The 14,491-nt window shown below is 39.9% G+C and overlaps 1 protein-coding gene across 1 annotated transcript in view; it reads right to left on the reverse strand.

Annotated features, from left to right (window-relative positions):
• Window positions 1–484: 484 nt before the first annotated feature.
• Window positions 485–14,491, reverse strand: part of AQP8 (aquaporin 8) — a 243,081-nt gene continuing 229,074 nt past the window's right edge. Inside the window, exon 5 of the mRNA XM_044089402.1 lies at window positions 485–2,912. Within this exon, the coding sequence (XP_043945337.1) occupies window positions 2,870–2,912 (43 nt within the window). The 3' untranslated portion in view covers window positions 485–2,869. The remainder of the gene's footprint in view (window positions 2,913–14,491) is intronic.

A 14,491-nucleotide genomic window follows, 5' to 3' on the forward strand; every position in this document is an offset into this window, starting at 1 on the left:
ACTGCCACACTTATTCCCTGTATCCCTAATCAATACTCTCTGCCTCTGCGCCATAGCTAGGCCCTGTTCTACGAGAAATGATAGGCTATCATGACCACAATCCCCAGATCCTCTCCATTGCAAATATTAGTTATAGAGACCTTACGTCACAGAAGACAAGATATTTAATAATGTTTGTGCTTGAACTACCTTGCGACATGTGCCACTTTAGACATGGTTACCTGCCATTGGAAACTCCCTGTCATTTAATCTATACAGTCTGTGCCATTTAAAGCACCTGTGTTTATTCTAACTGCTACTTTCAATATGTAAAAGTAAGAAGCTGCTCTCTTTATCCTAAACGCCAGATGTAGTTACAGCAGACCTCTTACTGATGGAGATATTTAAGTGTGCTGGTAACAGCTCTTAGCTCCTCATTTGAAGTGAGATGTTCGTCATGGCAAATAAACTGCATGCTGTATATGAGAAGAATCAAACCCGCGAGTGTTAATTCACACAGTCACGTTTTATTTTTAGAGTAACAGCTTAAATGGCATTTCATGCTGCATGGCATCATCTGTTTACCTTGCACCTGCACCTGGGAAAGAAGAAGTCTTTACAAAAAGCAGCTGCAAAATAACTCTATATTAAACTACAGCAATACAGATAAATATGTCACTTGTGTCACTGTAATTAGTGTGTGGAATTTTCTTTCTAGTCAATGTGAAACAAAATCTGTTTGTGGCTAAGATAATAACTGTGTAATAGTTATCCTTCCTCTACAACTACATTTCATCTGCAGCAACTTGCGGTTGTAACAGACAAATATGGACTTGTGATGTGTCTATTAACAGCAGCACTAACTTTATACCTGGTTATGTATTCTTGACAGACTGTCTTTTCTTTGAGACTATGAAGCTAGACTTCTCATTGATGCTATGCTGTAAGTACATTAACGGCCTCTGCTCAAATATCCCATAATGCTGCAGAACAGTAAAACGAAAAAAAAAGATCCCAAAATGCATTGTTAGAATTTGTTGCTTTGCATTTAAATAGCGGTTACATGATATTGGGTATATTTGGGGAGGCTTTGCAAATGATGCATTAGAGTGCTTCCCTTTCCCCAGCCCTTCATCATGAGTGCATTACAGTGACACCAGATATGTAAGAACTTGTTTCGTTAAAGTGAAAGGAATTGAGCCCACTGATAACCCCATCCTTCATTCCCCCAATAAATAGAATACATGACAACAAGATACACTACTTGAAAAGTAGTTAGAAATTACATTTTTAAATACCAACCCTGCAGATTAAAATGAATAAATTGTTTATGCTTGTTTTATTTATTGAAACTTTTTATGTTGACATGGTCGATAAAAGAACAGAATAATTTACGTCACCTCTCTGTTTCTGTCACTCTCTCTCTCTCTCTCTCTCTCTCTCTCTCTTTATTGCTGTGTCTCTCTATTATAGCTAAAACAGCAATACACAAAATGAAGGACTTTCTGGTGTGCCGACTGTGTCCCTACTTTTTATCAAAGCTAAAACCATGCTTGGAAAAAAATGGCCTACCTTTCTAATCGACTGTAATGAAGCAGTGCTGCTCCTTTAGAAAAGATTACAAATGAAAAAGGTGCACTTACACTGATTAGTGAATGCAATGAGACAGCATTAAATAAAACTGGAATGGTAGCAAAACCCCTCAGGAAGTAATACCAAATTGTGCTTTTTAGGTAGTAGGATGATTCTAAGCATGTACAATCTTAGAAACCACCACCATCAAAGAAAATCTGTAAAATTGCAAAATTTAAAACAATGCAGTTTCAATACTTTCAAAGCAACACACTCTGTCACAAATTCTTCATCGAGAAGGAAGCTCCGTCCTACATTCATAATACCCCTAACTTTTAATATATTACCTCTGTGGTCGCGCCCCCCCCCCCACACACACACACACACACACACACACACACATTTTCAAAGGCTATAGCTCAGGAGACTAATTCACATTTTTTAAGATTTTCAATTTATAATCTTAAGTTTTGATATATGAATTTGATGAATTCAGCTAAAGAAATTGCTTTTTTATTTCTGATGTATCCTTTCTCCTGTTTTTTTTTTTTTTTGCAGAGTTAGAGTATTTCTTGATAAGAATGACTTCCTCCATCATGTGATTTAAGTGTCTGCACTGGCAATGTGCAATAACATTTTGCAGTATTAAGATGTATATGGGGTCTTTCATTGCAATTATTATTATTATTAATTATTTTGCTCTTGATCATTCTGTTCTTAGAAATCCTTCTATATTAGCTGATAAGTTTACGGCAGTCTTACAGCCTTAGCAGATTCCAGTATTAGCATGATTTATTACTTTTGCGGGAACTACTTTGAGTTTAATACACAGTTTTAGTAAGCAGTGCACAGTAATTAATTCATAATAATATTAGAGAATAATTTCCTTGTCCAGTGATCGAACAGAAGATAGAACTCCAAATTAGCAGATACCTGATATTTGGGTGGGCTATTCTGATATGAGTCAATAAACCAGGAGTTAGCAATCATTTTTCAGTAGAGTAACAAAAATTATGCTTTTTACTCTTCTAAGATGTTCAAGTGCTGGGCAAACAAACCCAAAATAATTGACAGGCAAACAGCTCCCAAAAGTTTACACAACTAGTACAGTATTATCACAAAGAAGACATCAATATATATAACAGTAAGAATAAAAATGCTTCAGCAATAATACAGTGTGACTTCCAGTTTCTTATTTCTTTGTTATTATGTTGTCAAACTGGTTTGACTTTATTAGCTGTTTAACTGTCCAAAAACAGCAGACATATGTAATGTCGATATAGAAAATGATGATGACACAGAAGATATCTCTTGCATCTCACTTCAGAAAAAGACGTATTTTATTGTCTCCGAGAAGTAGTCTGAAATGTAAAAAAATAATACATAGTTAATTCATTGCTAAATAAAAGCCTGGTGATATTAATCTAAGTTCCACTGATTAAATCAGTAGGGGTAAAATGTTAAATACATGTATATCAGTACCTAAGACCAATCTGACTATTACATTTTTACAGATAAAAATGTATTTTCTCCCAACATCTGTTTGGCGAAGGGCAATAGTTGTAACATAAATAAATACACAATTAACAGTAACACCCGACTGTCCAAATATGCATGAAACCTAAGCACTTTTATTTTATCTTAGGATGCTTTATCACAAGTTTTTGTGCATTCATACCTATTGTCTAATGAGTGGATACCATAGTAATGATGGAGTGTGTTTTTTATCCTGTTAAGTGGAAGGAAGGATTACCACTATATTTTTTCCTTATCTGCTCTGCTCATGCACTTTCAGGCTTCTTTGCTCAAGGATTCTGGAGAAAGCCAAAAATATTTTTGGGGGGGGGTGTAAAGTCAGGGACAGATTTTAAATATTGTTCTTATAAACTTAGTTAACAGAATAACAGATTTTGCATTAAGATGCATTTTCTGTAGGATTTGAAGTCTGAAACTCAAATGGCATTCGTTATTTAGTGACTGCAATCCTCAATGATTTTCAAGAAAAAAAAAACTAATTTTATGTGGACCATACCAAAAATATTTGGCAAAAATCTGAACATTCTGCAAAATTCTGGATGGTTGAGCAGTAGATAGCCTCATGGGTTTTCTCAGGTGCACAAGCATGCACTCATGCATGCTGACAAACACAAAGACACACACACACACACACACACACACACACACACACACACACACACACACACACACACATGCACACACGCACACACGCACACACACACACATGCACAAGTCTGCAGAAACACAGCACATTGACAAAGGATTTTATGAAGCACATTACTGGCGTTTGAACTACTGCACTGTATGGACTAGAGACTGACCATGAAAAAGAGCAGGATATTATCTACCCTGAAAAAGTCAGCTGTCCATGGCTCAGGGCTCCCTCATTCATCAAGCCCCTGAAAGATTTGAGTCTCTTAATTGTGGCAAATAGACTGCAAGCATTGCTTCACTCTGGTACTGCTTTGATAGATACCATCTTCTTGAAACACTAGTGGTCCATATAAAATAATATGTGTAACTACGCAATGTTTAGCAAAAAGGTGAATTAGGGTGAGTTAGCAACAAAATAAAGAAACACAGACTAATGGGGCCTGAGGAAAAAAAAATAAAGAATGAGTGGATAGTTTGTACACAAGTTTTTGTAATAACAAACATGGGAATATAGCTGGTCCTTGGTATAGCATATGACCTAAAGTTTATGTTGACATTCTGACACTCCTCTCTTCATGTAATAGATTAAATGCTGCAATGCAGTCAATGCAGCCCCCCCCCCAATATTCCTAATTTATGTAGTTCATGGTTTAATCAAAAGCTTTGCAACTTTATCTTAGGCACATGTCCAGAGAAACTTCCTTTAGCCTTTGGTGACATCACTGTAGGGTTTGCACTGAAATATTACATGATCTTAATGGACAAGCTACAGACACACATACATGGTCCATTAAAGTATATGGATGCATTCTCACTCTCATCCCTAAGATGATGTAATTTAGGAAGTAGTTCCTGGAAAGTTTTAGTAATGTCAGTGTAAAACAGTATTTTGCAAATAATTGCATAAAAAACAGGCCACATAGGTTCATAGGTTCATACTAGGCTATCTGCCCTAGGGCATTTATAAGCCTAGCACGAGTGTGTGTGGCTTTCGCCACCCCTTGGAATGAGAATACTATGCCCATTTAGGGTTTAGTTTACTGTGCCTCTGTCTAGTAGTGACACAGAAGTGACCCCCGGGGTAAAGCTACGATCTCCCATCCACTCGTCAAGATTTATCTTGAAGAGAGTCAGTGAGGGGCTCTGCCTAACATGGACTGGGATTCTGTTCCAGAGTGTAGGGAGCCTCTGGGTTATGAATCTGTCCCTCCAGCACGTCCTATTTATTTCTGTGTTGAGGTTCAAATCTCTCGCTCTCGTGGCTCTGGTGGATTTGGATTTTCTGAGGTGGAGCATGTCCATTAATTCCGGATTGGACATGGCCTTGTAGATCAGACATAGATCGCCTCTGAGTAGGCGGTATGCGACTGAATAGAGCTGGAGTTTCTTCAGCCGAGCAGCATATGACATATGTTTGAGACCCTTGATCCTCTTGGTGAGGTACCTTTGGGGTCTTTCTAACTGCTGCAGGTGTCGGGTAAGGTACATCCCAAATGGGGCATTGTACTCAATTATGGGCCTGATAAGGGAAGAGTACAGGGGCACAATGACCTCTCTTGATCTAGATGTGAATCCTTTCATGATAAGGTGGGTAATATAGAAGGTCTTCCTATCCACCTTGGCAACGTGAGTGTCAAATGAGAGGTTACTGTCAACTTGGATCCCTAGGTCCCTGATTACTTCTTCTGTACTTAATGGATTACCACCTATGTGGTAATTTGTGGATACTTTGTTTTTCCCAAAGGGTATGACTATACATTTTTTGGTGTTCAGTTTAAGGTCATGGCTCTGGCACCAGTTATCCATTTCTATGAGGCCTTTCTGAAGGATGCTTGTGTCTGCTGGAGTATCAATTATGGCACCCAGTTTGCAGTCATCTGCGAACTTTGTTAGCCACAATCCTCCTATGTTTGCTTGCACCTCGGAAAAATAAATGCCGAACAAGAGGGGTCCCAGGACCGAGCCCTGTGGGACACCACTTGTGACTGGCTTAGAGTCTGACATGGCTCCAGCAATTCTTACCTTGTGGGTTCTGTCCTTGAGCCAGTTTGCAACCCATCTTATGACATATGGGTTTACGTTTAAGCTGGTGAGCTTGTCTATGATGCCCGAGTGGGGTATTGTGTCGAAGGCTTTTGCAAGATCAAGGAAGGCTGTGTGAACTGCCTTACCCTCATCAATGGCCTTAGTGACTGTTTCAAAAAAGTCAACCAGGTTCAAAAGGCAGGATCTGCCCTTGACAAAGCCAAATTGGGTAGGATCCAGGATGTCTGTAGGTCCCCAATGTCTTTGTTTATGAGTTCCATAATGATCCTCTCCATAGCTTTGCAGGCCAGGCTCATCAAGCTTATGGGGCAGTAATTTCCAGGGTCCGTAGAAGCACCTCCTTTGTGGAGTGGGACCACTGTTGCTGTATGCCATTCTTTGGGTACGTATCCTGTAGTAAGGCTAAGATTAAACAGCAGCCTTATGTGCGGGTTTAGTTCCTCTTGGAGTTCATGTAGCGCGCAACCCGGGATACCGTCTGGTCCCATTGATGCTGTGTTTTTAGCTTTGGAGAGGGCGGCTCTCACCTGGGCATCTGAGATGTCAGGGAGGCTACACTCTGCTGGGATAGATATTTCTCCTTTTGGGGTTGGGGGGAGAAATTTGCACTGAACCTGTCTGCCAGTATGTTGGCAATGTCTGTGGGTTCAGTGTATTTTTTGTCATTTTGGATAACTCTGAGCATATCTGGGAGTTTCCACCCAGGTTTCTAACATAACTAAAGAAGGCCTTGTGATTGTCTTTAGTGTCTTTTGTGATTTTTCTCTCGAAGTTGGCCTTGGATGATTTTATGAGTGATCGTAGTTTTTTGCTGGCACTGATCAGAGATGCCTTCCCTTTTGGGGATTTTGCTCTGTCATGTAGTAGCTTCCTCCTCCTGTTGTAAAGCTTGTTTATGGTTGGGGTCCACCAGACAGGACACCTGCCTTTGGGGGAATGGGTCTTGGTTTTATTTGGGATTGCATGATCCATGCATTCTTGAAGGTGTCTATAGAAAGCGTTTATAAAGGATTCATCGGTGTGGGCTGTGGTTTTCACTGACCCAGGGGCCTTGAAGGATACCACTTCAATCTTAAGAAATTTAGTTATAGTAGATGGTCATGAATCATTGCTCTATTAGCACTGCATGCAGTGCTGTAAAAGGTAAGTAAAAAGTACCAAAACATTTTATGTTTATGATATAATCCTTAGTATTGGAGACATGATAGAGCACATAGAAAATGCATAATCAACAAAAAAAGAATCTTATTTTTCATTTCATTAAAGAACAGATGAGTAATGGCCTGGAGTACTACAATCCATTTCTAGAGAACCTGATTCCATTAAGGAAGAGTCTAAGATCCCTGAACCCCTTAAATCTACATCAGCCATCCCACAGCATGCTTGTACAAAGCATAAGGAATACCAGTGCCATAATATGCTATTTGGACACATAAACCTTCATTTATTTTTCCGAGAGTTGAGATTCACACTCTCTTTTCTCTCAGGGGGACATTCAGACATCCCTTTCCTACTCCAGCCTCCATTCATCAAAAGTATGTAAAATGCCTTTAATTATAAAGGGGCAGCTGGGGATGTGGGAGTCACAGATTCATTTGCTCCTGAAATATGTATGTTCAAGTGGATAAAACATCAAAATAAACTTGCATGCAAGCCATCTAAAGCCATTGCTGCAGAGTAGAGGTATAAAGCCCTAATTACAGCCCAGGCACCTTGGATTTGATTACTGGTTTGGGCATCTAAGGCATTGACCAGGATGAATAGGTATGGAATTTGTCTAGACATTCCCTGTGAGGAGAGGTGGTCCATAGAAGGGAATTCTCATGGATGTAACAGGTAAATGCAGGGGAGGGAGGGGGCGTGTCACAAATAGAAAAATTCCCCAGAGGACGCAGTCAACAGAATGCTCCCCCCCCCACCAGCCACCCACAAGGACAGCTTCCTCACTGGCACTAGCCTTATGACATAGATAGTGTTGGGGTAAAATGAGAATAGAGACTGGCAGTCTCCTCTCACTCAGCCTATCATGTTAGGAGTCTTAATAAATAACACACAAGCAGAGGATGCAGTGTAAACTCCATAAGATCTATATGGTCAATCTCCATAATTTTTATGTACATAGTATGCTAATCATGCGGGCTAGCTCATTAGCATTTAAAGGTATGCACTCTATATCTAACATTGACCTTTCAGGAATTATAAAATACGTAAGTATATCTATGCAGTATATTATGCTGTATGTTTTGTTATGCTGATTACAGTCGATTAACTTTAACATGGCACTCAGCATATCATGAGCTAGTTAAATTAAAATTAACTTTTCCATATATTTAAGAATATTTTCATAATGCTCTTTTCAGCTGTTAGAATCATAGTCAACTTCAGAACAGTATATATATTTGTCTGGTGTCTTAAATGGTAAGCGGTACATGCAGAACATAACACATCTGCTTACAGACATCTGGTCTTGCTTTTCAGACAATTCTTGTTGTACTATAGTTTCACTAGGGTCACAGCTTCAGGAGCCTATCTTTGCATTCATCTCCACATTACGCTATGTCAGGAGGCTTAATACATAACACACAGATAAGAGATGTAAACTCCATGCGACCTACAATAAAAACTGAATTGTCTGCAGCTTTTGTGTACCCCATGCTAATCATTGTAACTAGTGCATTACCATTTAACACAGCCTAATACCCAGAGTTTACCACATGCATACACATCTATACTCACACACAGATGCATGCACACACACACACACACACTCACACACTCACACACAGACATGTACACACACATATATTCACACACAGATGAACCCACAAACACACAAAAAACACACACACACACACAAATATTGACATACAGATGTACACACATGCACACTCAGACACACAGACACACACACACACACACACACACACACACACACACACACACACACACACACACACACACACACACACACTCACACACTCACACACAGACATGTACACACACATATATTCACACACAGATGAACCCACAAACACACATAAAACACACATACACACACACACACACAAATATTGACATACAGATGTACATACACACGCACACACACACACACACATATACTCACACACAGACATGCACAACACACACACTCACACACAGATGTGCACACAAAGACACACACACACCATCATCGAATGGTTGCCTCACCCAATCCATCCTGTCCTGCAGTGACTGGTGCTCCCATTATCAATTCACCTTAAAAGTCACTAGTGCTTTGCTCATAGCCAAGGAAGTGGTACTAGTAACATTCCTTAGTTTAACAACCAGCAAAGCCCCTCAACTCACTTGCACCCCTGCAGTAATATAATTATCCTTCCTTACTGTTCCTATCAGTAAACAAGACTTATTCCCATGTAGCTGGTAAATGTCCACAGTCTCATCTTTCCTAATCCCATAAGTAATTAGTGTTCCCAGTCTGTCAAGAGCTGAAATACTGCGCTTATCCATTGCTCATGCCTACCCATTTCTTAACCTATGAGCAACCTTTGCTGACCACCCATTTTACCAAGGCTATCAGTGTTCAGCAGGTATTTTAACATTTGGGCCCTACAAGAATTTGCCAGTGGTGTGGTGGGCTCGCCCTCCCCTCCCCCAAGACTAATGGATTACTGATCTGTCTCTCAAGGATCCCATTCTTATTCTGCCTACTCAGTATACCAGTGGCCTTTTATAGGCCCACACTTAAAATGTAAGCTTCATGCCTGGCTCCATGGAGCAGACAGACTACCTCATAACTGCCCAGATTTTTGCTGAATATTCAGATTTTTCCTTATATTTTTAGTTGTTCCACATAAAATACTGTTTTTTTTTCTGCCAAATCATTGAGGAATGAAGTAATTAAATAATGATAGACATTTGACTTTGAGACTTTATATCCTTCAGAAAATGCATGCTAATGCAACATTTGTTCTTCTATCAACTTTCTAAGCTTATAAAAGCAATATTTAAAATTCTCCTTATTCTGGGGACTTTGCCAGCCATTATGTTTTGCACTGTCCTAACTACTTTTGTGTTGACATTGAAACATATGCCTTAATGCAGTCCAGCTGATCCTGGTTCAGTTGGTGGCCCCAGCACTGGCGGACTAAGACAAACAGGAAGAGAGATGAAGGGGTGTGCCACACTTGCCTTTACAGAGGCTGAGAAGGGTAGCAGGCACTTGGGGAGCACACATGAAAATGGCACAGCCCAGCAAAACACTTTCTGTGCTTCGGGGGAAAGGATGGGACTGCTTCCTGCCAACGTTCCTTGCGGAAGTGAGGGGTAACCAGTGCAGATAGGTCATTGCACATCTCCCCTTTGGCACTACAAGATGGGGATCCATGATGAATGTAGAGTTAATAAAAAAAAAAAAAAACACCTCTAATGTGTGTCTGAATTAAATGATGTCCTCCATCACATGGGTAATAGTGAACGAATGGGATGACTAGCTAGGTTGATGTGTGTCTAAATGATGTACTCCATCATACGATAATAGTGAATGAATGGGATGACTGGCTAGGTTGACATGTGTCTAAATGATGTCCTCCATCACACAGGTAATAGTGAATGAATGGGATGACTGGCTAGGTTGACAGGTAACAGAGGCAAAGAGTGTGAAAAAATACAAGCCTCATGATCTCCCTTAGTAGACCCTCAGAATGTACTATCCAAAAGCTAATGAGGTAAATCACAGCTCAGTTTAAGGAATGTATTTGCTTAGTCTTTCACCAGATGTCCATTCTTGCACACCATGCTTAAGTCTCACCGCTTCATTTCCTTCCCTCTGCTGCAACTCACCAAGCTTTATACTATCGGCATTGTAGGACCCATCCTCTATAATTCTGACCTGATTTGTTTGTGAATCCTGGCAACAGTCAGACAGACAGAGAATCATGCAGGTAATGTACCAGAAACTGTATGATAAAACACTAAAAGAACTTATTGTGAATACTCTTCAGTTAATGAAAGAGTGTGGGAAAAAGCATAGATTTTAGATACCTCAAAGGGAGCAACAGAGTCAAGGAGAGCACCATACTTATTAAAACTTGTAGTGTGGCAGGAAAAGGATGGTCACGGTGGTACAGCAGTTAGTGTTGTTGCCTCACAGCAAAGAGGTTCTCCGGTTTGATCCTTGGCTGGGGTGCCTTTTGTGTGGAGTCTACATGTCCTCTCTTGTGGCTGCTTGGGTTTCCTCTGGGTGCTCTGGTTTCCTCCCACATCCCAAAGACATGTTGTAGGTAGATTGGGCAGTCTAAATTGGCCCTAGGCCTGAGTGCATGCGTGTGTGTGCCTTCTGTGGAAGGCTGGGTGCTGGGCTGGCAAATTGACATCGTAAAAGTCTACTGCCAATCATGAGAGGACAGGTGATCCACTGTGGTGACCCCTAACTGGGAAAAGCCGAAAGAAGAACAAGAAGTGTGCCAGGAAAAGAACATGTTCTGAAGACAGAATAGATTGCTAATAAGAAGTATTAGAAAGTGCATTTTAAACAAAGTATGATTCATTCACATGTTATTGTAGAGTTGGGGTGGGAAGAATTAAGTTATATATCTACAAAGATTTGGAGTATATACTCTAGATCGAGGGACTGTTAGATTATGTCATTTAGATAGACCTTTCTCATTCAAATCTGTGTTTGAGTGTTACTGAGTTTATGTAGTGACTTAAAAAGAGATGCAAAGTGATCTGTGCCATCTGACCAAGTGACAAGCTTATATACCAATAAGATTTTTTCTCAGTACAAGAGTTCTTTACTGTAATATATAATATGGCATTATTTCGTATTACCCAGTGTAAGGGTCCTACAGATGCATTCATAAAGTGGGTCTATATTGTAAGAACAAAGTTTTAAATATTCGAACACCATATGGGGGACAACAAATGGTTGAATATTTAAAATCTCGCAAGTGTGAATGGAGATTGCCGCAGGAAATTCTTTCCTTTACTTCAATGTAGTGCGATCTCAGAGCTGGTATATTTAAGTAGCAGGGGGTGCCTCCCTACTCAGAGCGATCAGCTAGGTTTTTCTTTAATTTTTATATTTTTTATTTTGGTTTCGATGTTTTACAACTTCACTCATATGGTGTCGCCCATATGGTGTTCGAAGTTGTAAAACTTCGTTCTTATAATATAGACCCCATAAAGTTATATTTATAGAGCTGTATTGTGCCTTTTTTGCAGTATTTCATACAGAAATGCAACTCATAGTTGTAAGTACTCAATTAAACACAGTAGTGGTATAGACTTTGTAATTACACCCCTTAAATTAGACTAACATGCTTTTGTGCATATATTTGACTTGTTTACTATGCCTATACATTTGACACAATCACAGTATACCAGTGGCCTTTTATAGGCCCACACTTAAAATGTAAGCTTCATGCCTGGCTCCATGGAGCAGACAGACTACCTCATAACTGCCCAGATTTTTGCTGAATATTCAGATTTTTCCTTATATTTTTAGTTGTTCCACATAAAATACTGTTTTTTTTTCTGCCAAATCATTGAGGAATGAAGTAATTAAATAATGATAGACATTTGACTTTGAGACTTTATATCCTTCAGAAAATGCATGCTAATGCAACATTTGTTCTTCTATCAACTTTCTAAGCTTATAAAAGCAATATTTAAAATTCTCCTTATTCTGGGGACTTTGCCAGCCATTATGTTTTGCACTGTCCTAACTACTTTTGTGTTGACATTGAAACATATGCCTTAATGCAGTCCAGCTGATCCTGGTTCAGTTGGTGGCCCCAGCACTGGCGGACTAAGACAAACAGGAAGAGATGAAGGGTGTGCCACACTTGCCTTTACAGAGGCTGAGAAGGGTAGCAGGCACTTGGGGAGCACACATGAAAATGGCACAGCCCAGCAAAACACTTTCTGTGCTTCGGGAAAGGATGGGACTGCTTCCTGCCAACGTTCCTTGCGGAAGTGAGGGGTAACCAGTGCAGATAGGTCATTGCACATCTCCCCTTTGGCACTACAAGATGGGGATCCATGATGAATGTAGAGTTAATAAAAAAAAAAAAAAACACCTCTAATGTGTGTGTGAATTAAATGATGTCCTCCATCACATGGGTAATAGTGAACGAATGGGATGACTAGCTAGGTTGATGTGTGTCTAAATGATGTACTCCATCATACGATAATAGTGAATGAATGGGATGACTGGCTAGGTTGACATGTGTCTAAATGATGTCCTCCATCACACAGGTAATAGTGAATGAATGGGATTACTGGCTAGGTTGACAGGTAACAGAGGCAAAGAGTGTGAAAAAATACAAGCCTCATGATCTCCCTTAGTAGACCCTCAGAATGTACTATCCAAAAGCTAATGAGGTAAATCACAGCTCAGTTTAAGGAATGTATTTGCTTAGTCTTTCACCAGATGTCCATTCTTGCACACCATGCTTAAGTCTCACCGCTTCATTTCCTTCCCTCTGCTGCAACTCACCAAGCTTTATACTATCGGCATTGTAGGACCCATCCTCTATAATTCTGACCTGATTTGTTTGTGAATCCTGGCAACAGTCAGACAGACAGAGAATCATGCAGGTAATGTACCAGAAACTGTATGATAAAACACTAAAATAACTTATTGTGAATACTCTTCAGTTAATGAAAGAGTGTGGGAAAAAGCATAGATTTTAGATACCTCAAAGGCAGCAACAGAGTCAAGGAGAGCACCATACTTATTAAAACTTGTAGTGTGGCAGGAAAAGGATGGTCACGGTGGTACAGCAGTTAGTGTTGTTGCCTCACAGCAAGAGGTTCTCCGGTTTGATACTTGGCTGGGGTGCCTTTTGTGTGGAGTCTACACGTCCTCTCTTGTGGCTGCTTGGGTTTCCTCTGGGTGCTCTGGTTTCCTCCCACATCCCAAAGACATGTTGTAGGTGGATTGGGCACTCTAAATTGGCCCTAGGCCTGAGTGCATGCGTGTGTGTGCCTTCTGTGGAAGGCTGGGTGCTGGGCTGGCAAACTTGACATCGTAAAAGTCTACTGCCAATCATGAGAGAACAGGTGATCCACTGTGGTGACCCCTAACTGGGAAAAGCCGAAAGAAGAACAAGAAGAATGCCAGGAAAAGAACATGTTCTGAAGACAGAATAGATTGCTAAGAAGAAGTATTAGAAAGTGCATTTTAAACAAAGTATGATTCATTCACATGTTATTGTAGAGTTGGGGTGGGAAGAATTAAGTTATATATCTACAAAGATTTGGAGTATATATTCTAGATCGAGGGACTGTTAGATTATGTCATTTAGATAGACCTTTCTCATTCAAATCTGTGTTTGAGTGTTACTGAGTTTATGTAGTGACTTAAAAACAGATGCAAAGTCTATGAAGTGATCTGTGCCATCTGAAAAAGTGACAAGCTTATATACCAATAAGATTTTTTCTCAGTACAAGAGTTCTTTACTGTAATATATAATATGGCATTATTTCGTATTACCCAGTGTAAGGGTCCTACAGATGCATTCATAAAGTTGGTCTATATTATAAGAACAAAGTTTTAAATATTCGAACACCATATGGGGGACAACAAATGGTCGAATATTTAAAATCTCGCAAGTGTGAATGGAGATTGCCGCAGGAAATTCTTTCCTTTACTTCAATGTAGTGTGATCTCAGAGCTGGTATATTTAAGTAGCAGGGGGTGCCTCCCTACTCAGAGCGA

The sequence above is a fragment of the Protopterus annectens genome, chromosome 12.part0 (assembly GCF_019279795.1).
Source record: "Protopterus annectens isolate FY-2018-M chromosome 12.part0, PAN1.0, whole genome shotgun sequence".
Taxonomy (NCBI): Eukaryota; Metazoa; Chordata; order Ceratodontiformes; family Protopteridae; genus Protopterus; species Protopterus annectens.